Source organism: Seriola lalandi, unplaced genomic scaffold, assembly GCF_002814215.2.
Source record: "Seriola lalandi dorsalis isolate HSWRI2012SDOR001 ecotype SW California unplaced genomic scaffold, Sedor1 jcf7180002054688, whole genome shotgun sequence".
In the NCBI taxonomy this organism is placed as follows: domain Eukaryota; kingdom Metazoa; phylum Chordata; class Actinopteri; order Carangiformes; family Carangidae; genus Seriola; species Seriola lalandi.
Genome location: NW_019525241.1, coordinates 314681 through 335356, shown reverse-complemented (window position 1 = coordinate 335356; position 20676 = coordinate 314681). Strand labels below are relative to the sequence as shown.

Genomic DNA, 20676 nt, shown 5'->3' with positions numbered 1-20676 from the left:
TCTCTCTCCCTCTCCTTCTTTCTCCTCTCTTTCTCCTTCTCATTTTCTCTCTCTCCTCCTCTCTCACTCTCCCCATCTGTTGGAGAGTTTGCCACATCAGCTGTTCTCCAGCCACACTGAAATGACCCTTCAAGGAAATGTAATCCTTGTTGTGTATTTTTTGTGTGTGTTTATGTGTGTGTGTGTGTGTGTGTGTGTGTGTGTGTGTGTGTGTGTGTGAGTACGAGTACATGCACACACAAAATGCTTATGTGCTGTTCCCACACGTATTGAATTCTGCAACTTCAACCGAACCACACTGCCCACTCCTGTGATCATATTCACTTATTGCGGCCTGGTGTCCATCTCCTTACATTTGGCTTTACATGTAGCTCCACAAACACAGCTCCTAACATCTAATGTTCAAGCTCTGTTAACCTGCTGGCGTTATTCAGACTTCATGAGCTACAGAAACTACTTGAAAGGGACCCTAATGAAAAGACCCCAGAAATCAGCTCTCAGGAATATTCTCTTTTTTTGTAACTATGAGGACAAGACCCATTCACAACTCACCTGTTATGTTCTGACAGGCACATTCACAGTCAGCCCGCTCCCCACTTTGTCTTCAAGGCCAGCGACGCGCATGTTTTGTCATGCCAGCGCTAGCTGGATGGCCTATTTTCTGTATTTACTGTTTTTAAGGATGGCTATGGCTTTGTGTGAGGTGTGAAATGAGGCCTGGCAAACACTTCAAAATCTGTAATTGCCATTGCACTTTTCTCAAAATGAATCCTCAAAGTGAAAATGTGAAATTTCAAACCCTCTCGAGCGTGTGCTGTGATACACTGACTCTTAGGCCAAATGGCTGCAAAACGTCAACGTGAAACAGATCGTGTTCTGTTTTCTCAACAAGGGATCAATTTCACAGCTTGTCTACGAAATGACAAAGAGATTTGACAAATATTCCTTTAATAGAATATCTGCTTCATCTCATTACCTCGTTTTATTTTGTTCTTTGCAAATTTTTTTTTTTTTTTTTTTAATGATGTGGTCATTCCACATTCACAGGGGGATTATCCACTTACTAATCTGACCTCTATGCTCCTCATTGTTGGTTGTAATTATTTCTACATTATGTTTGAAGCCTTTTTCACACATTCATTCACTTTGGGAGACCGTGTACATATTACAGAGCAGCTATTTAAAATTTTCACACTTATAGATGGAGCGTCAGTCCATATTGACTCCTGATTTTTTCTTCTCCTCAGGACAACTATACATTTGCCCAGCCAGGCATCCAGAGAAAAGTCAAGGCCCTGGAGGAGCTGGTCAGCAGGATTGATGGTGAGTCTTCTGCCTCGTCTCCATTCACCCATCCATAAAGTACTTTCTGCTCACAGCTCTTCCGGCTTGACTTGATTTCTTTTTTCTTTCTTTTCTTTTCTTTTCTGTTCTTTTCTTTTCTTTTCTTTTCTTTTCTTTTTTTTTCTTTTCTTTTCTTTTCTTTTTTATCAATGGACATGCAAAACAATTCACAAATATAACATTTTTGTCTCTTAAATTTGTTTGTGTAAACTGAGAGAAAATGAGAGAAAAAACTGAAACAAATTTGTTTCACAATGTCACTTGTGTTTAATTTGCTCATGGCCTAAACTCAGCGTTTTGTGTATATCAGTTTAAATTCAGCTCTTACATATGAGCGTTCTGTAGCTAAACAACCACAGTTTGTCCATCCTCCGTGCCTCTCATTTAACTGAAGTGCCAAAGCAAGGCCGTGTTTGGCTCCTAGATATGTGAGTGTTGCAGTGAAGTGTGGCTGTGATTGGACAGCACTTGTCTAGAGATGTGTCTTCTGCCGGTCAACAGGGGTAAAAAAAAAAAAAGCAGATAGACAAAAAAAAAGAAAAAGTCACTTAAATGAGGATTTCTTTCCACAATTTTCACTTGCGGTCTGCTTAAACTTTCTCTGATAGTTTGAAATCTTGTATTAGAAAAGGGTACACACCAGAAAGTAACATTTCACGCCTTGAGTCTTCCGGGGGTTTTGTCGGATTTGCAGTGACACAACACCGCGATTGTGTCTGACTAATTTTCATTCCACCCGGCTGTTAAGGAAATGTGTATGTGCTGGTGATTATTAGCGCAAAAAGCAATGGCCTGCTGAGCCCTGTAAGTTAATGTATGCGTGCCGAGTGTACTCACACGCAGCTCGATGATGTTTCACAAACACCCGCAACTTAGTGTTAATTAGCCAAGCTGATTTTTCTCAGTCTCATTCCCATTTTGTCGAAGCAATAAACATGCAAATATCACCTGGATTTGCTTTTAGTGATCCGAAAGTCGCCTCTGTCACTTAAAACTCGCGTGGGGTTTGCAACGGACCATGATGCATTGCGGACAGCAAGGTTTTATCAAAGCATGCCTTTGTACAGTGGTCATGTTCTGGACTAACCTTGGTGCTGTCCGACTATCCTGTCACCCGCTCTGTCAGCCAGAGGCAAGGGAGGACTCGCTCTCTGCATTCAAATGGATGGAGGGAGAGAGTGCGCTTGCGTGCGTGCGTGTTTGTGTGTGTTTGTGTGAGAGAGAGAGTGAATGTCAGAGAAAGTTAGTGTGTATATGCAGGCCTGTCTGTTTGCATGTGAGAATTGTGATGAGTAAACTTGCCTATAGAAAGGGCATGTGTGTATGAGGGTCAGTGTTGGAGTGCGTTGTTGTCTGCGTATGAAAAAGAAACTGATATATTGAGTGTGTGCCTTTTGTGAGAAGATTGTGTGTATCTTTTCTGTGTTTAGAACAAAATAAATTTACAAAAAAGAAAAAAAAAGAAACACCATCCGAGCTCCACCACACCCTGGCAAAGACATAAAAAATGACTCAACGTTTTTACTGTATCTTATTCCATAAGTGTCCTGTCATCATAGTTGGGGCAGAGCCATTTTATACCTCTCCAGTTTGACATTACCACCTCTAATGAGATCACAGATAGCTTTTATCTTGTGTTACAGGATTGTTTTTCGCTCGGCTGTCGACATAGCATCTGTTTTGGGAACAATGGCCTCTCATCTCTTCCAAAATTACCTATCAGCGCTTATCAGATGCAGGGTTATTCAGAGTGCTTTGTATTTTGACAAAGGGTGGCGTCCATGTCTTTTTACAACAGGCATATTTTTTCACTACAGATTTACCAATATTAATTTTTTCGCTGCAGAAATTTCCAATTGCAGAATTGTTCAGTCTGTTAAAGATTTTTGTTAAAGATTTTCTTTTCTTTCTAGAGATTACTGAATCCATTATATATTTTATTACAAATTAGAGAAAATTATTCTCCATTAGAGAGTAGTAGCCTTCCAAAAAAGGCACACGAAAATGCATTAGCTGTTGCTATGAGACTTTGGTTTTCATTTTCAGCCTTCAGCTGGTATCTGATACGGGGACATTAGTAGTAGATGGGGTATTTGTTAAGACAATGGGAGGAGAGACAGGGATAACGGGAAAGAGGGACTCTGGGATGTTTTTTGACCTCAGCTCAGTGTTTTATTGCCGTACTGGGTCAGCCGGGCTAGGACATTGCTGATCTGTCCGTATCACCTTCTCTCTGCGTCTTTAAAATGACTGCATGTAGCTCCTCCTATGTGTCTGTCAGATGGAGGGGAAAACAAATGTGCAGTCACAGAGAGGGAAAGAAAGACCATGTGCAGTGTTTTTATGACCATGTCCACGCTGTCCATTAATGACTAATCTTTTATCACAGTGAGGGGTCTCTAACTGACATGCTGTGTTCAGAGGCAACAGGGTAACAAAATATTGTTGGAGCAAAAACGAACTCGCCAGAAGTGTATTTCTTTGATATTTGTAGCTTTATACACGTTAGATAAACATTGTAATTTACCAACTGATGTGACCAACTGTGAGTCTTTGGAGACGGTTGGCAGTGTATTTCCCTCTGCTATGTCATTACACAGACATCAATGCACTGACCAAAGCTTGAGATCAACCTTCAACATACTTTCAAATTGGAATGATTGCCTGTGTTAAAGGCAGCGGAGAGTGCTTGCAAAATAATAAAATAGCATAAATTTTAGAGTCTTGAGACAGCAATAAATTTCAGTGTTTTAAGGATAAGCTTTAATAACAAATGTTGCCAGTTTATTTCCTGGAACGACTGGAAAAACACTCCCACCTCCCTGAGGTATTACTACTGAGGTGAGCTGAAGTGCACACACGCTCAGTCATCTTCACCCAAATATAAAAGAGCTACATTTTTCTTTTTCTTGCACAAAAATGTTTTTTTGCAGGTGTTCTTGAGATATTCCATTTTAATTTGTTTTCTGTGAATCAGGTCCCGTGGCGTAAGGTCTAATTGAACTTGAAATAAGGAGGCCAAAAAAAAAAAAAAATAAGACTGCACTGATTTGTTGGAAAAAAAAAAGTTAAAAATTAAAGATTATAATTTCTTTACTTTGATTCCTGGTGGGTGACATTGTTATAAGGCTTTTACTTTGAGATATCTATGCTTCTCCTTCTGCTTTTCTACTTGCCCCTCCCTCAGACCCACCCCCCCCTCCTCTGTAATTAATCCTACTTGTAATAAGTGACGCTAACTCCCATTAGACTTGTTTGACGCCAGCACGTGTACCCCCTCAAAAGACAAGCCACTTTGTCGGCACGCTTGTAATGTTTCTCTGATCTCTTTATCTCCCCCTTATCTCTTTCTGTGTATTTGTTGCATGCAAGTGTGTTAGCACAAGTTCATCAACATGCAAATTGCCCAAAGGTGAATTTATTTATGCAAATTAGAGGACGCACTGGTAGTGTGCGCTCTGAGCCTGAATTGTGTTAAAAGGCTCGTAGCTGGATTGTGGGACCGTGTCTCATCATTAAAAGGCTGAAAAAGGGCTACAATGTGTTTTGTGGGTTTTCAAAACAAAATTCCAGATAATTAGCCTTTTCGCAGCAGCGGTTGCTTTTCAAGGTGGCCACTGCATTTTTGTGTGTTTACATTTTAATTGTTTTATGCATGGGATTTTTTGTTTCAGCAGGATTTAAAATTACAGTTAGTCTCTCTAGCAGATACATATATTTTTCATTTGTTTGGAAATTAAGTTCAGCTTCAACCTAATCAAGGGCATTTACACCGTCTTTCCCAGTCTTCCCACACAGCGTCCAGACATCGTCCTTGCAATGTTCATCACCCAGCACCCGGCTCTTAATTGCCTGCAGCAATTTCACATTTTACATACTTAACACACTGTATGTTAAATCTTTTCACCTGCATTTATTGAAGGTAAGACATATTAAACTACAGCCTTTTCATTTTCAAACACTCTATACCAAACCCTTAGATCCCTACAGTGGCCATCTCTGTGCGTTTCTTTGATTTCAAACTCTGACAGGGTTTTGTGGTGTTTTTTAATTAAAAAAAACAATTTTAATTAAAGATCCTGCACATCTTGAAAAATAGTATTTCTTATGCTACTTCGGAAGCCACACACATGTACAAACAGTGAGTATTTATAAGTTTAAAGTATAAGTATATAAGTTTTTAAAATCTCGCTAAAAATACAAAATAAACTCTGCTGCTCCTCTGCTTTCACGCACCTGGTTCCACATGAACAGTTTTATCATGCCTCATTTTAAGGACAGATATGAATTAGAAGCATTATTGATGTCTGACAATGCACACGCACACACACACACACACACACACACAAACACATATATATATACATATATATATATATATATATATATATATATATATATATATCTATATATGTAGTAACATCATGAAAACATATCCTCCCCCACAATCGCTGCAGTCTCCCGCAGGCTAATCAGTAACAAATGTGTGACCTTGTGGTTGTTTGTTGTGTGAGAGGAATAATTAAGCAAGTGCCACTCAGTGGACTCTACCTTTTGTACTTGACTTGGTTGTTAAATGTTTTCATTTTTACCTGTTATAGCTGTGTCCTACAGGAGGGTATTTCTCTTTGTGTGACAGACAATCAAATAAGCATATCATATGTAATGATAGTGAAAATAGAAATACGCAAATATACATTTAATTTTCTAATTAACTATTACTATTTCATATCTATACTGTTAAATAAATCCAGAAACACAGAGACTGTAAACAGCATGATCGCATACAAGCTCAACAGAAATTGCAACGAATGCATTTACTTTTAATAAACGGTGTGTGTTGTGTATTTTAGCTGCATGGAAAAGTGTCTCACACACACACACACACACACACACACACACACACAGACACAGATGAACCCCTCCCCCAAACGCTGAAAGTCCAATCATAGCTAAGCAACCGTAACTAGAAAGGGCTCAGCGAATGGTCAGTTACATACACTATGTAAAGAAAAAGACAAGAGAATATGGCAGAAAATACTGCATACACGATGCTTTCTTAGTTGGTGTGCAAGATCCTGGTTTCAGAGAGTCAAACACTGTCGATCAAACACGGCGCTGTCGCCTGGTTTGTATCTACAGCTGGATTTGTTTAAATCTGTGCTAAAGCTGGCAAGAGTAAGATGAAAGGAAATGAATAAAGGTTGCAGTGAGAGGAGCACATTTGTTGTATATATACAGTGTATTTACAGAGAGAATGGGCAAATGGGAATGGTTGATGTGTGAGGAACCAAATGACACAGAACAGATTCAAAATAAAGCAAGTGTATCAGAACAGACTGAGTGAGAGCAAGAGGGGAAAAAAAGAAAGCCAGTGGAGAGAGGGAAGTGTTTGACTGTAATTACGTTTTACACCAAGGAGAGCTTGAAGTCGGGCAGAATTGGCCTCATCAGCAGAATCCAGGGAGCCGCTCACTAGTCACTGTACAACCTCTGACCTCCTGCTGTCCACCCCGCACCTCACCAGCCACGAGCCGCGGTCCACCGTGGAGAGCCGACTAGCGGGCCGACCGTGGCCTCCGTCCTAAACTTTAACCAGCAGTAGGAAGGAAGACAAGACTCATCAGTCAATCAGTGTCTATGAAAGATGTCATCCTTAACCTCCCTCAGCCCCCATAACTACGCTACCCAGCATGCCGAGCATTGTGCCAGCTGGACAGCAGCCCACGGTTTAAAAGTCACAAGTTTTAGCTGTGCAGTTGGTTGTGTATTTCTGTCTGTTTTTCTTTTATTTCTCCTCTCCTCTCCTCTCCTCTCCTCTCCTCTCCTCTCCTCTCCTCTCCTTTCCTCTCCTCTCCTTTCCTCTCCCCTCCCACTGTGCTCAGTCCTCATGACAAACGACTCTCCCTTCCACCACTCCCCCATCGTGCACCTCTTCCTCTCTGCTTTTGGTGAAGTCACTTATATTAGGCAGAGCAGGTTCATTATTGTCATTTAACATTGTCTAAAGTTGTTCCACTCTCTCCCTTTCTGTTTGGCAGCTAGCTAAGATCTGTCACCAGGCTGCATACGCCGTTAATGAGCTTGCCTTGTTTATGCTTTTACAGCAGCATGTGATAATTAAACTGCAGAGAGGAGTGTGAAATAATGGCTTTGTGTTTACTTCGCGCCCCGCTCGTGTGGTGGAGTGTGTGCCTAATTGTTAGACATGCATGTGTGAGCAGTGTAAGACAGGTGTCATTCAAGTGTTTGAAGTGTGTGTTTGAGAGTATGAATTGCATGAAAGTGTTCTGGGCTAGAAATACATTACGTAATGTTTCACCAATTAAAGCTTTATTAAAGCCGTATTTGTGTGTGTGTGTGTGCACTTGTCAGTCAGGCCTGATGAGGAGCACAGAGTGTGAGAGAGGAGGATGCTATAGTTCCTCCCGAACTGGCTTTTCTCATAGATTCTCTGACAGCTCTATAATTACAGCTCTATCATGAAATGTGTGTGTGTGTGTGTGTGTGTGTGTATTAGAGAGAGAAAGAGTGTCATGGGTTTGATGACCAAGAAATGGGGAGTCGCTGAATACTGAGTGGTATTTTTAATCTTTTGTTATGTAAAGATGCATAAAACAAACATTTATGAAGAACAGAGGACGGAACAAAGGCGGCCGTTCTCAGTGTCACAGCCCCGTATGCGGCAAGTTTTTCAGCTGACAGTTCTGCTTCTCGTCCATTCTTCTCGGCGAGCGCTGATGCCAGCCTGCCATGCCATGACACTGACATCCACACTGACGTTTGAACTCCACATGGAGAACATATTGAGACCGCCTGACACAGTGTATGGTCTTCTCTCTGTGGCGGTTTATTTGGCAGTGGGACATAATCTGGAGTAATTATAGAAGGAGAAAATAAAATTTTTATTGGGTATAAGGAGACAAATGTGGACATATGACAGCCAGTAAATGTTTCTGCTTGGACGTTGTGCCCAACAAAACAAACTGAGTGAAAACTGCAGTGTTGACTGATGCTTATTTTCAGCTGTTTCTTGATGTATTCCCATCTTGGGTTGATACCACAGAAGATGAATTACAGTAATGTGCGCAGAAAATCCATCATACCTACTTTGAAGAATCAGGCTGTTGATATTCTTTATTTTTCTCATTGTCAGCAAACGCCATGAAAAGAGCAAAACCAACAATGAATCGATTCTACCTACACAGTTTTGACTGTGAAGCCAAAGACTGATGTAGCTGATTCTTCTGTGTTCACAGACCCCCATTAGGTGCATTTCAACTGTACGAACAGAAACCTTTCTGAGGAACGCATTTCCCCTGCCTGCGTTTCCACTGGAAGAACCGGGATATAAATTAAGTTCATTCATTCCCAAAAGAAGTCCCTGTTGGGCGCGTCGTATTTTCTGGAGGTTGAGGAACTTTCGGGGTCAGCCTTGTAGCGCTGAATGTCACTCCACAGCACTGTGCTATACACCAGGCTGCTTTTTTCCTTGATCTTACCTGGGCTTCGGCCGTGCAGCGGAAACACAGATCACAATACGCTGGAGGAACTTTTTTTAGGTCTTGGGAAATTAAAGTTCCTACAATTTTGGTAGAAAAGCATCTATGGTTGTTCATAAAACTATAAAAACACACCAGTGAGCCATTTACACAGAGTGACATTCTCCTTCATCACAGTTAAAGCAAATACTGTTCTTTATTTTGAGTTAACCTCACATATGCAGTCCTGGTGCCGGGATTACCTGCTATTGCACCAAATGTGTATTAATCCGCCGTGAAAGTAGTTCCAAGCGAGAGCAGTATTTGCTCCGGTTTGCATAACTTGTACTGAAAGTACAAGGTCCAGTAGTTTTAGAAAATGATTTGGCCTTTTTTTCTTTTTTTTTTTCTTTTATGAAATTGTGTTTTTAAAGATTTACACCCTGGCGTTGGGAGCCACAGGCAGGTTGGGAGAGTCGTAACAGATCAAGACAGACTAATGCATTTCTGAACCCCCCCCACCCCCCCCCCCCCGCCAAAGTTTTTGATGTCACACAATGACTGGTTACCAAAATTCTGTCCAATAAATCAGGAATTCATGAGTTAATGTGGCTGTGGTTTATAAGCCCTAGTGTACCTGACCTTGATGGGTAATTTAATATTTTTATTCTCAGCGGTAACTACATGCACTCTAGTCATTGTAAAATTACAATATTTTTCATCCCTCTAGAAAATTATGTGACGACTGTTTCACAGAGCTCACAGTGCAAACAGGGCAAATGAGGCTTAACAGGAAATGCAGGAAAACTCTGACTCATAGAAAAACGCTGGAGACATATTTTATAACTCAAAGTGTGTGTTTTCGACAGGGACGACCAATGAGTGTGCCAAATAACAGCAGGTATTTACGACTTTAATTAATACTGAGTTCGGGGTGAAGAATCACACGCATGTGCTTTGTATAGGATTAAAATCTCCCTACACGACTCCCCCTACACAACAAAGATAAATAGGCACAATCTTGTTAATAGCGACAGGAGTTTAAAGAGGTTTAGCACAGGCTGACCTTTTGTGACAAATTAACAAAAATATAGTTTTAATCAGCTCCTATCGGAAGCTATAATGTCCAAGAAAATAATGAAAACACACACAATACATCACACATACACGCCTTCCATCCTCACCTCTGGATTGCCATTGACCTACAGTGTGTACCCTCCATTCCTCACTGGACTGACACGCAATTGCTTTGAAGCTTTATTGAACGATGAATGCACTCCCTGTTCACATCGCAATTCGGTGTGTAGCTTTTCTCAGACAATTCTGATAGCTCTGTAATTACATCTCTATTGTGTGTGGGTGTGCGGGTGTGTGTGTGTGAGACTGATTACAGCAGTTATTAACAGAGAGGAGCGTTATGAAGGAATCTGTCTATTTATACACTTGTTACTGTCACCATTGTTAATGCGAGAGCGTAAAGGGAGTTTCTCTACCGTTTTCTTGTTACAGAAAGTAAAGCAAGCAGTTGATCTTTAATCTGTGTGTTGCTGTTTTTTTTTTTGTTATTGTTTTTTTTTTTAAATTCCGATTATTATTATTTTTGGCAGAGTCTGTGCACCGCCACATGCAGCACTACGAGGTGGAGTACCTGCAGTTTGCCTTCCGCTGGATGAACAACCTCCTGATGAGGGAGCTGCCACTACGCTGCACGATCAGACTGTGGGACACCTACCAGGTACACACAAACACACACACACAAACACACACACACACAACAACAAAGCTACTGTTATTGTGCTTTTTGTTATCTGTCCATTTCTATGCGGCTCTGCGTGAGATTTCAGAAACAGAGATATTCTCTGATAATGACATCTATGATTGCCTCAGAAGTGGCTCTTTTGTAATTCCTACCATTATATCCCAGCCAACCCATTGGTATGATGCAACATAATAAAGATTTTTTTCTTTTTCATAAAGGTATTGAAACATGGCAGCTCGCTCTATGATATCCTTAATTATTCAGAGCTCGCGATACAGCCTTACTGTGCCGCTCGGCCCGATCACACAGCCAAGCTACTGACAAATTTACACTTAAGTTATTAGTTTCACAGCATGGGTGGATTTTATTCAGTGTTTGCACAACACGTGTGGAGTGAGAGTGCTCTGTTGATGATGTATCGTAGTAGTGCAGGGGATGGGCAAAAGATTGCAAAGAAGCAAAGAAGGAATGGTTTAAAAAAGGTGAATTAAAAAAAAAAAAAAAAAAAACTTTTCCGGAGAAGAATTGTGTGTGAGGGGATTGTGAAGGATTAGTTAATTCACAAATGAAACAAAGATGTGCGTAGCCTCTTTCATGCATGGAACAAAAGTTTTAGGCGTTTTAACTTATGGTTTAATTTTCATTTTATGGCTGCCGTGTTCTTTGTGTGTGTGTGTGTGTGTGTGTGTATGTGAGTGTCAAAGTAAAGCCTATTACCGTGTTGACCTAGATGTATAAATGAGAGAGAGAGAGAGAGCGAGCGAGAGCTGGATCTTAATCCCATTCAAACACATGTGGACCTGTTCATTTCGCTGCCCTTTCACATTTAAACACAGCTTAATAGGCGGCACCTACAGTTATGCCAGACTGTTAACCTCAGTTGGCGTTGTCAATAACACGTAATGTCTGCTATCGATTCAGCAGGGTGTGTGTACATGCTGGGACATGTGTGGGTAGTTCAGGGCCTGAGCTGAGTAGATAAAATGGATTTTCCAGCTGATGCAGAGGTTGAGAGTGTAAGACGTGTGATCACATCAAAGTGTTTGATTAGATGAGGAGAGCAGAGAGGAGATGAATAGGGAGTAAAGGTAGAGTTTAAGATGAACTCCCTTCATTGGTGGCACTTTCTACTGTGCCAACGTCTTGGTAACAGCGTTTGCAGCTTTTTTTTCCGCTGTTCTTTCTGCTGCCATTCTCAGCATCTTCATCAGCACGAAGTGGGTTTACATCCACCTGTTTTTATGCGCATTCACAATTCGCAGACAAAGAAAAAAATAACCTGAGTAGGAATGCCGGAAATTCTAAAAAAAGTAGTAGGTGGAAAAGATGGTCGTTAGAAGCAAAATGCGACAAAGTGCTATGGAAATAAACGTAATTAATCATGAAACATCCACTGAAGCTTTGGCTCCACAGAAGAGATGTAATATAGCAGCAGACAAAAACATCAGAACTGTGTGGAGCGATGTGGAGCCTGTAACCTTCCTCAAATTAATACATGAAACAAACAGAAATGCCATATTTCCATAATGTTTTCCACATTGTTTTTCACTGTTTGAGGTTTAACTGGTTCTCTTTTAATTAACTTTATCTGGTTGCGCTCTTCTTCTACAACAGTTTGACGTCACCCAACTGGAGAATTAGTTCCTTCCACGTTTGCTGAACTCAGAAGTCTGACAATTCCTGGACTGAACTGATGTCACGTGAAAGTCAGAAAATTGTTAAAACTCATGTTTGAGGCTCACTGAAGCTGCTTAAATAGTTGCTTCCCATTAACACAAATATGACCCAGTAAAATATGAGCTTCTGTCAAGTAACAGTTCCTATATGAGACCCATTGTGGTTACAGTTAAGTTCCCGAGGGAAACAAGAGGAGAATATAGGGAAAGGATGAGTTGGTGGATAGGAGAGAGGAAGCACTGGAGAGCCACACATCTTATTTTATGAAACGTTGACTTTTTAATCAGTTGCTAAATTCTAACAAAGCAAACTGTTAAATGCACACAAGAGCTGGTGATATTTTTAATACAACAATTTTAGCTTCAAAAGATTTATATTTTTAATCTTTTAATATCTTTAATCTTACAAAATTGTTCCTGCCTGTAAAACTTCCCCTTCTTCTCAGTGACATAAAACTGCTGGGTCGTCTACGGCACAGCGCTCATGAACTTGGTGAAAAAAATGAGTTGAGAACATTCTTTCCACTCACATGACTTATGTTCGTGTTTTGGTTGACCCTACAGCAGCACTATGTTTTTCATAAACCAACCTCCCGGCCAGCTATCCATTATAATTACTGATAGCCGTTGAGTTTTATTCTAGTAAAGGACTGATGCTAAATCATCACAACAAACTCTCTCCATCTTATGAAGTTGTTCCTCGTGTATTTTTGCCTGAGCCACAGACAGCTGGCAGGAGACATGAACAAACCCAGAGTGGTAGAGCTCGATGAGAACGCGTCGCAGGTGTTTCGGTTTCGGAGACGGTACAAGTCTGTCCTGCAGACACCCCGGCGGGTTTTCTGACACATTCCCTTTTGAGGAGTTCCTGGTTAAAGTTATTCTTCAATGAATGGATTGACAGATAGATTAAAGAAGGTTTAGATGAAAAGAGTAAAAGACCTTTACAATACTGTTATTATCCTGAGAAAGAAAATAACACATAATTGGTCATATTTTGAACACTAGAATGACACTCAGCGGAGCGCTTACACCCCGCCAAGGCAAAAACAATCCTATTACCTGCAGCAAATTGTACGCTGTAAGTCATATATGTCAACAGTATAAATATGTCTGATTTTTCACATCAGGATCCAAACATTATTTCCTGAGGAACTGACAAAAATGTTGCAAAGTTTAAGGAAAGTGATAAAAAAAAATAAAAAAAAAATCCTGGATCCACACTAAATGCTTTTCTTTTTGCATAATCCTTCTGACGGACAAACAAACAAACAAACAAACACACCAACAAACCAACAAACGCAAGTTAAAACATAACCTCTCTGGTGGAGGTAACAAGCTTGTTGGTATTCGGATATACTAGCTGATAGACTAATGCATGCATCATCAGTTAAGAGCTCAGCGACCAATCCAATCTTCATGCTCCTGAAAGGACAGAAGTAAAGCAGAATGGATGAGCGGGGGCATAAAAATCTAATGAGCAAAACACAGAGAGAGAGAGAGAGAGAGAGAGAGATGCAGCAAGAAAAATATGAAGGGAACAGAAAGTCCTGCTTTCAAAATGGATTTACTGCATCATAAACCTCTTCTGTTCCAAAGAAAAATGCATAATACCTTGTCCTGACATTTAGTCACAAGTCATGTCTCATTTCCAGAACATAATTTACACCTTGATGCCAGAACAGTGGGTATATTGATGGATGAGTTAACACCACCGGGAAGCCTCAGTTTAAGTTGTATCTGTTATGATTTTGAATAGTTTTTGCTGATTAATAGAGGCACACAGTACATGTTTGTTTAATCAGGCAACTACTCAAGACATTATTGGAACTATCTGACAGACTCACCAAACAGAACATTATCATTGGACAGTTCTGCAAAACCACACATTAAATTAAATGGAATTTTGAATGTTATATGTCTGTGTTTTAAAAATGTATTATTCTTGCAGTGTCCATTCTTGGCAACTACATTATGGATAAGGTTAGACATTTGAAAGTAGTTGGTTAAAAGAGTGCTCCATCAATTTAGCTTCGTATTTCATGGCTAGTGGTACAGTGGCGGTTTTCAAGGGGGAAAAAGTCAAAATCAATGCAGCAGAATTAGAGTTTTATTCCATATAATCTTGCTTCAATTCAAAACCAGGCGCCTACATTACCCACAGTGTGACTTAATCTCAAATAGTTTGGTTAGAGACAAAGGAAAATGCTAGTAGCGGCCAGTGCAGCCGTCAGCTGCTAGCCTTAAGCAGAGATGAGGAGTGGGCTCTTGGAGCCTGGTATTCTCACTCATTTCTGCCTTCACACTTTTTTGAAGTTTTCAAACATGTAGTATTCAGGCCCAAACCTGGTTAACCCACCTTACACATTTCCTTCGCAAGGGTAGCTTGATTCACCCTTAGAAAAATCAGCAGAGGAGCTCAATAATCTAGAAGCTGGTCTGAGTAGAACTGCTGCTCCTTCGCATTGAATGGATTCAGTTGAGTTGAATTGGGCACCTGATTCAGACGCTTCGCTTGTTTAGCTTCCTGTGCTGTGTCTGGGCTCTGCCTTCAGAATATTTCCCAGGGAAATGCTCTGGATTCATCGTAACTTAATTCATTTAATGTTTAAACTGAATAATGACAAACCGTTCATTAACCTGTGCAGCATGATGGCTGGCGCTATAGATAGATGCCTTAGATGTAAGAAGGCCTTTTGGTTTGAACCTGACAGGTCTTGTGAAGTTAGCATTTTCTTCTGTGGGTTCCCTGCTACAAAGACCCTGTTGACCCTGAAGCAAATGAAGTGGCTTTGGATGGATGGAGTCTCCCGACATGACTGTAACCAAGAAGTACAGTGCGAAAGAACAACATCACAAACCGCACATAGACACAGCGTCCACCTCGAGTCTAAAAAAGAAACAAGGAATGAATGATTAAACGGTGTTGTTGCTTTGTCGTGACTTGACAGCGGCCCAGCTACACATTGTACTTGTAATCCATCCTCTAAATATTTGATGTTTTACAATGTCGTTTGGATCGCAGCCTCGACACACATGCATGCACACGCCCCACACACCCTTCCAGAAAACACACAAACACGCACATACACCTTTTTTTTTCTTCTTCTCCTTTTGGCAGGTTCCGTCTCGGTCCCTCACCTCCGGTCTGACCCTGGTAGGGGAATTAGGCCACTTCCACTCATGAAACTTTCACCGGAGCTGACAGCAAGACACAAAGCTGTTCTTGTCTAATATACTCTGCTCTTCTTTAAATCTCTATCTCTTTTTGACTGTACGGATATTCTTCCACACTTCCTCTCTGCCCACCTCCTCTCTACTCATCTCTCATCTCATCGCAGATCTATTTTTCTATCCTTCCTTTACCTCCAAGTCCTTGCGTCTCTTGCTCTTCTCCTTCATACATGCCCATAAAACACACTTATGAAAGACAGTCCACCACAGACTACAAGCTTTGCTGGGGTCAGGTCTGCGACACAAAAGAACCCACAGCATGTGACTTGTGAATATGAATTCTACCACGCCGTTTCCTTCTGAGTACATAAGTGCTTTTCTAATCTTCAGCTCAAGGGACGGTGCTCTTGAATCATGAGAGCTCGCTCTCCGCTCGAGGATTCATAGATTATCCTTGGTTTGATTGCTTTTTGGTAAAATTAGCTCTTAGAAGTTTTGTAAGCGTGCTCTCCTTCTCTTGTTAGTCTGTTTTCCTGTGTTTGTTTTTGTGTTTGTCTGAGCACCCGACACGCTTTACCGACCTTCCCTCTGAGGCCAGGATGTTCCTCTGTTTTGTAGATGTTTCGGTTGCAGTATGGGCCCCTTTTCAACACGACCAAATATGCATTATTTATTACCGTTCAAACAATCTGGATTCCCAAACTGGATACATTCAGCTTTTTGACGAATTTCCTTAAAGCGCAGCGAGTGTTTGGGTCTCTCACAAATGCCGATAATGAACAGAAAGACCTTGCCCTTTTGCCACTGAGCCTGTGTGTGTGTGTGTGTGTGTGTGTGTGTGTGTGTGTGTGTGTGTGTGTGTGTGTGTGTGTCTGTGTGTCTGTGTGTCTGTGTGTGTGTGTGTGTGTTTGTGTGTGTTTCAGGGGAGATTTTAACCTGAGTGTTGTAATGTCTCAGCTGTGGTCTTCTCTCTGCGGTGTGGCCATCTGTTCAGTTTCCTTATCCAGCACAATACAGCTCTCGCTCTGTCTTTCTCTCCATCTCTGTCATCCTCGCTCTCTGTCTTTCAACCTACAGTCTCTTCTTGACATTTGTCTTATATTTTTTTTTTTTTTTTTTTTTTTTTTTTTAAATTTTTTTTTTTTAAATCTGTTTTGCCCTCAGTCTAGTTCTCCCTTTTTTTCTCTTGTGCACATTTTCTCTGTTGGTCACTATCTCAAGAAAAGGAGGAGAGGAGAGGGCGGAACACAGACAGAGAGGGAGAATGATTCACAGTGAAACACACACATACACACCTCTCTCCTCCCCTGCAGACAGACAGACAGACAGACAGACAGACAGGGACCAAATTATCCCTGTTGCGTGGAGCATGAAATTAGCAAGTAGCTCAGTGTGGCAGCATTAGCATGGCTGTTAAAGGGATACCGTGACATTTTCAGCTTCTAAAACATGGTTCTTTTTCCATATGGGTGGTTGAATTTCCCAAGCAGGGATCTGTTTAGCGATGTTAGCAGCCGTGTTTAAATCCACCGTGTAAGATGTGATCATATGTGTCAAATCCAGGTGGGAAAGTTTGTAATTTACTGCAACAAAAGTCAGAAGAAAAGCTAAGAAATTAAAGAGCACAGACAAAGACTGTTGCTATGAAGTTCTTATTTATTCAGCTCTTACCTTAATCAGTGGAAAGTAGCTAAGCACACCTACTCAAGTACTGAGGCACAGTTTTGAGGTAGTAAACTCGACTATTTATTTTTCTTGTTACTTCATACTTACACCTACATTACATGTCATAGTGAAATACTTTAATTTTAAGAGCTTAAATGATTAACCAGCAACTACTTTGTACTTGTTTTATTAAGCACAAGCTTCTGTAGTTTATCTTATGTGCGTTTTAAATGGAATATCTTTTGGTTTTCCACAGTCAAAAAGAGCAATTTGAAGACGGGAAATGTGATGGGAATTTTTTCACCATTTTCTAATGGTTTAGAGCAAATAATTAATCAACTAACTGACAAAATAATGGATAATGAAAATGATTGTTGGCTACAGCTCTAGTGTTTTATTTTTCTGATTGAGAGTTTACCTAAAGTCACATATGATAATCTTAATTAATATGATGGAACCTTTAAGATCATCACCTCTCACAAAAAAGAAATTGCACAAATAGCCTCAAATGAATTGAGGCTATTTCCAAACATTTTAGATGGTTCAGTTTTAATAACTGTTCAAGGGCCAAAGAGGTTATAGTAGCAAATATTTCACAAAAAAAGCAAAGCATTAGAAAAAAAGTCCAAATAAAAAGACACAGATTTATTTAACAGGACTTTGTTCTTTTTCTCTTTCCCGCCCTTTTAGCATCGCATGACCTTTATCTGTTCGATTTATCTTATGACCCTCTGAAGGGGCCCAGACCCCTAGTATGGGACCACTTTACTAAACTGTCAAACAGAACATTACATAAAGTAGTTAAAACCAGCTCCCCCTTGACTAACTACATTAACATGAACAATCTAATAATGTCATATATAATAATACACCCGTCACAGGAGACATTTCCTTTGACTTTTGATGTTTGAATTCCATTTTTCAGTGTATTAAGTAGAAATTTGAATGCAGGACTTGAACTCGCAATGGAGTATTTATACATTGTTATATCAGTGCTTTTACTGAATCGGAATGCTTCTTCACCCACCGACCTCAATATAAGTTCTCATCTCACTCAGGTCTAATATTTTATAAATAGCATTTTCCTTTCATTAATCTTGTCTGAGGGTCCAATTTTCTCTCTAAAGCATATTTTTTACATTCTGTGTTTTCCTTTATGTCTTTTATCACCTTATATAATGAACATTAGCAATGGGCTGACTCCAGCACATTATCGTCATTATTTTAATGTGAACTTCATGTCTCAGATAAATGAAATAAAGTGAAGAGTAATGAAGGAAATAGAATTTGATTAAAAGATAGTTCTTTATGGAGTTGATAAAAGATTAAAAGTCCCTACGAAGACAGTTATTTACATATATATGCACGTATTTGTAGCTTACTACAACTACCAATCCCTTATTACTAAGAAACCAAACACTAACATTTTCATGGCCTTTAATTTCTACAAAACAGATTCATTGTGTCGCAGTTCTTTCTCTGAAGCAAGGAAATCAAGGGGAAGTAACCTTTCTAAATGCAGTTCTTGATTCAGACCTTTATATCTTTGAGCTCACTCACAAAGTTGTGCCAAAGTCAGTTATCAGACGAAGGGGAAGGGTTACACGCACTCGTGCATGAATATCAATAAAGCACTTACCTAAAACACTAACAGAATAAAAGAGGGATTGTGTGACCATCCCTGAGGGAAGTGGCCCTCCTCACTTTTCCTGCCACTCTGTCTCCCATCTATAGTAATGGTTGGCCCCGTGGTCACTCCAAACAACAAGACAGGCCTCTGCAGACAAGACCCCTGCCACACACACACACACACACACACACACACACACACACACACACACACACACACACACACACAGAGTCTTACCATCTTCCAGAAATGCTCACACTCGCACATTCTCCTCTCTCTGGCCCTCTGTCACACTCCCACCGGCATCAGCATCAATATTTCTCTTCTTCTCTTTTTCTTTTGTTGTCGCTCTCTGACACAATATCAGCATGAAATGAGCAAAGGGAACGTTTAGAGTTAACGCACTGGCTCGCATTGCGTTTCTCGTTTTCTCCCGTGCATACGTACACATTACCTTGATTCTCACACACACGCTGCATATTCCCCACACGTTATAGACACTTGTGAATTGCCTTCACTCTTCAGATTCGGGTTCAGGTCAGGTCCAGCTTTACTGTCATTTCAACACACGCTCGACATACAGAGAAACAAATCAATAAATGTCAACTTAAAGTGAAAGCTGTGAACTAGAAATGAACACGCCACACATTCTTAAGGGTCAGAGTGACTGTTCTTTCATTAGCAGCAACAGCTTGGATGTAAACAAGGTGCAGTTTCAGTGTGTTTTCTCCTCTTGTAGCAAATTTGACAGTCAGACACAGCAGGTAATACGGTCAGCACTTCAAACCGTAAACACCACCAGCGGAGAACAGCGTTTGGACACAACCAAAGCATTCGCGCACCATTACTTTTTTGATATAAACGCCAACAGTCCACCGCCACAAGTCTGTCGGCTCAGTAGTAAGTTAGCCAAGGAATTCTGCACGTTTTCTTTTTTTTTTTTTTTTTTTTTTTTTGTTAGACTTTACACTGAAATATTTGGTTAACGAAAGGCCACTGCATCTGAGCACGCCACCATGGCAACCATTCCGAATTCAACATACACATAGAGACTGAGTGAGGTTGAACAGAAACAGCAAGTATCCCAAATTTATTTTATTTATTTATTTATTTTTTTTGGCTGCTTTTTTTCCCTTCTGATGAAGCTCAGTGTTTGGTCATTCAAAATGTAGCCTAAAGCAATACACCAGATTGGAGACGCTGGACACCACAGGGACAAAAGCTTCACTGAAGTTGTTTCAATATGTATTTAGAGCCATGCCTCTGGAAAATATTGGGCATTTTTTTACCACTATAAAAGCCTCCTGCTTCCTTTTTTAAATGGACCTGCATCCTGACCTGATTCTTGTCATTTTGTAATTTTATTGTTCTCAGTGAAATCTTACATTGTAATTTACAAATCGAAATGGTCCTGTCCTTGCCGTGTGGTGTTTGAATTCATCCTGCAGTCGCACACCTACATCGGATGAATTGCCCACGAGAATCCTTGTACAGCTCTTAGGCAGTCACGACCATAGTCATGTTCGTTCACATTGGCTATAACAAGGAGAGGAGCTTTAAAACTACCACGCGAGTGCCAGCGGTTCATCATATTCTGTGTATCGGTGTAATTGTTACATCAGTTTGAATCTGCTCATTTATCATCTTACATCAGCCTTCAGCACCGTCACCTTTTCACCTTGTCTGGAGTCGGTTAGTCCCACGTCAGCCCTGTTTGTTTTGGAAGGATGAGACTAGTCAGACAGCCGACGCAGCAGTTTAAAGACAATGTGACATTGCTATACTCTCTCTTCTCACTCTCACTCTGCATTCTGCGTTCCCTTTTCCTCCTTTGTTCACCTTTAGCCTCCTGTCCTCTCCGTCTCTCATGCACTCACCCTTACTTCTTCCTCCACTCCGTGTACCCCGCATCACCCTTTCTCCCACCGATGCCCCCCCCCCCCCCCC

At 40.6% G+C, this 20676-nt stretch overlaps 1 protein-coding gene across 3 annotated transcripts in view; it reads left to right on the top strand.

Annotated features, from left to right (window-relative positions):
• Positions 1-20676, top strand: part of tbc1d22a (TBC1 domain family, member 22a) — a 119166-nt gene that overhangs the window by 72513 nt on the left and 25977 nt on the right. For all 3 annotated transcript variants that reach the window (XM_023422994.2, XM_023422995.2, XM_087178428.1), the window contains 2 exons: positions 1248-1323; positions 10433-10560. In XM_023422994.2, coding sequence (XP_023278762.1) covers positions 1248-1323; positions 10433-10560 — 204 coding nt within the window. The remainder of the gene's footprint in view (positions 1-1247; positions 1324-10432; positions 10561-20676) is intronic.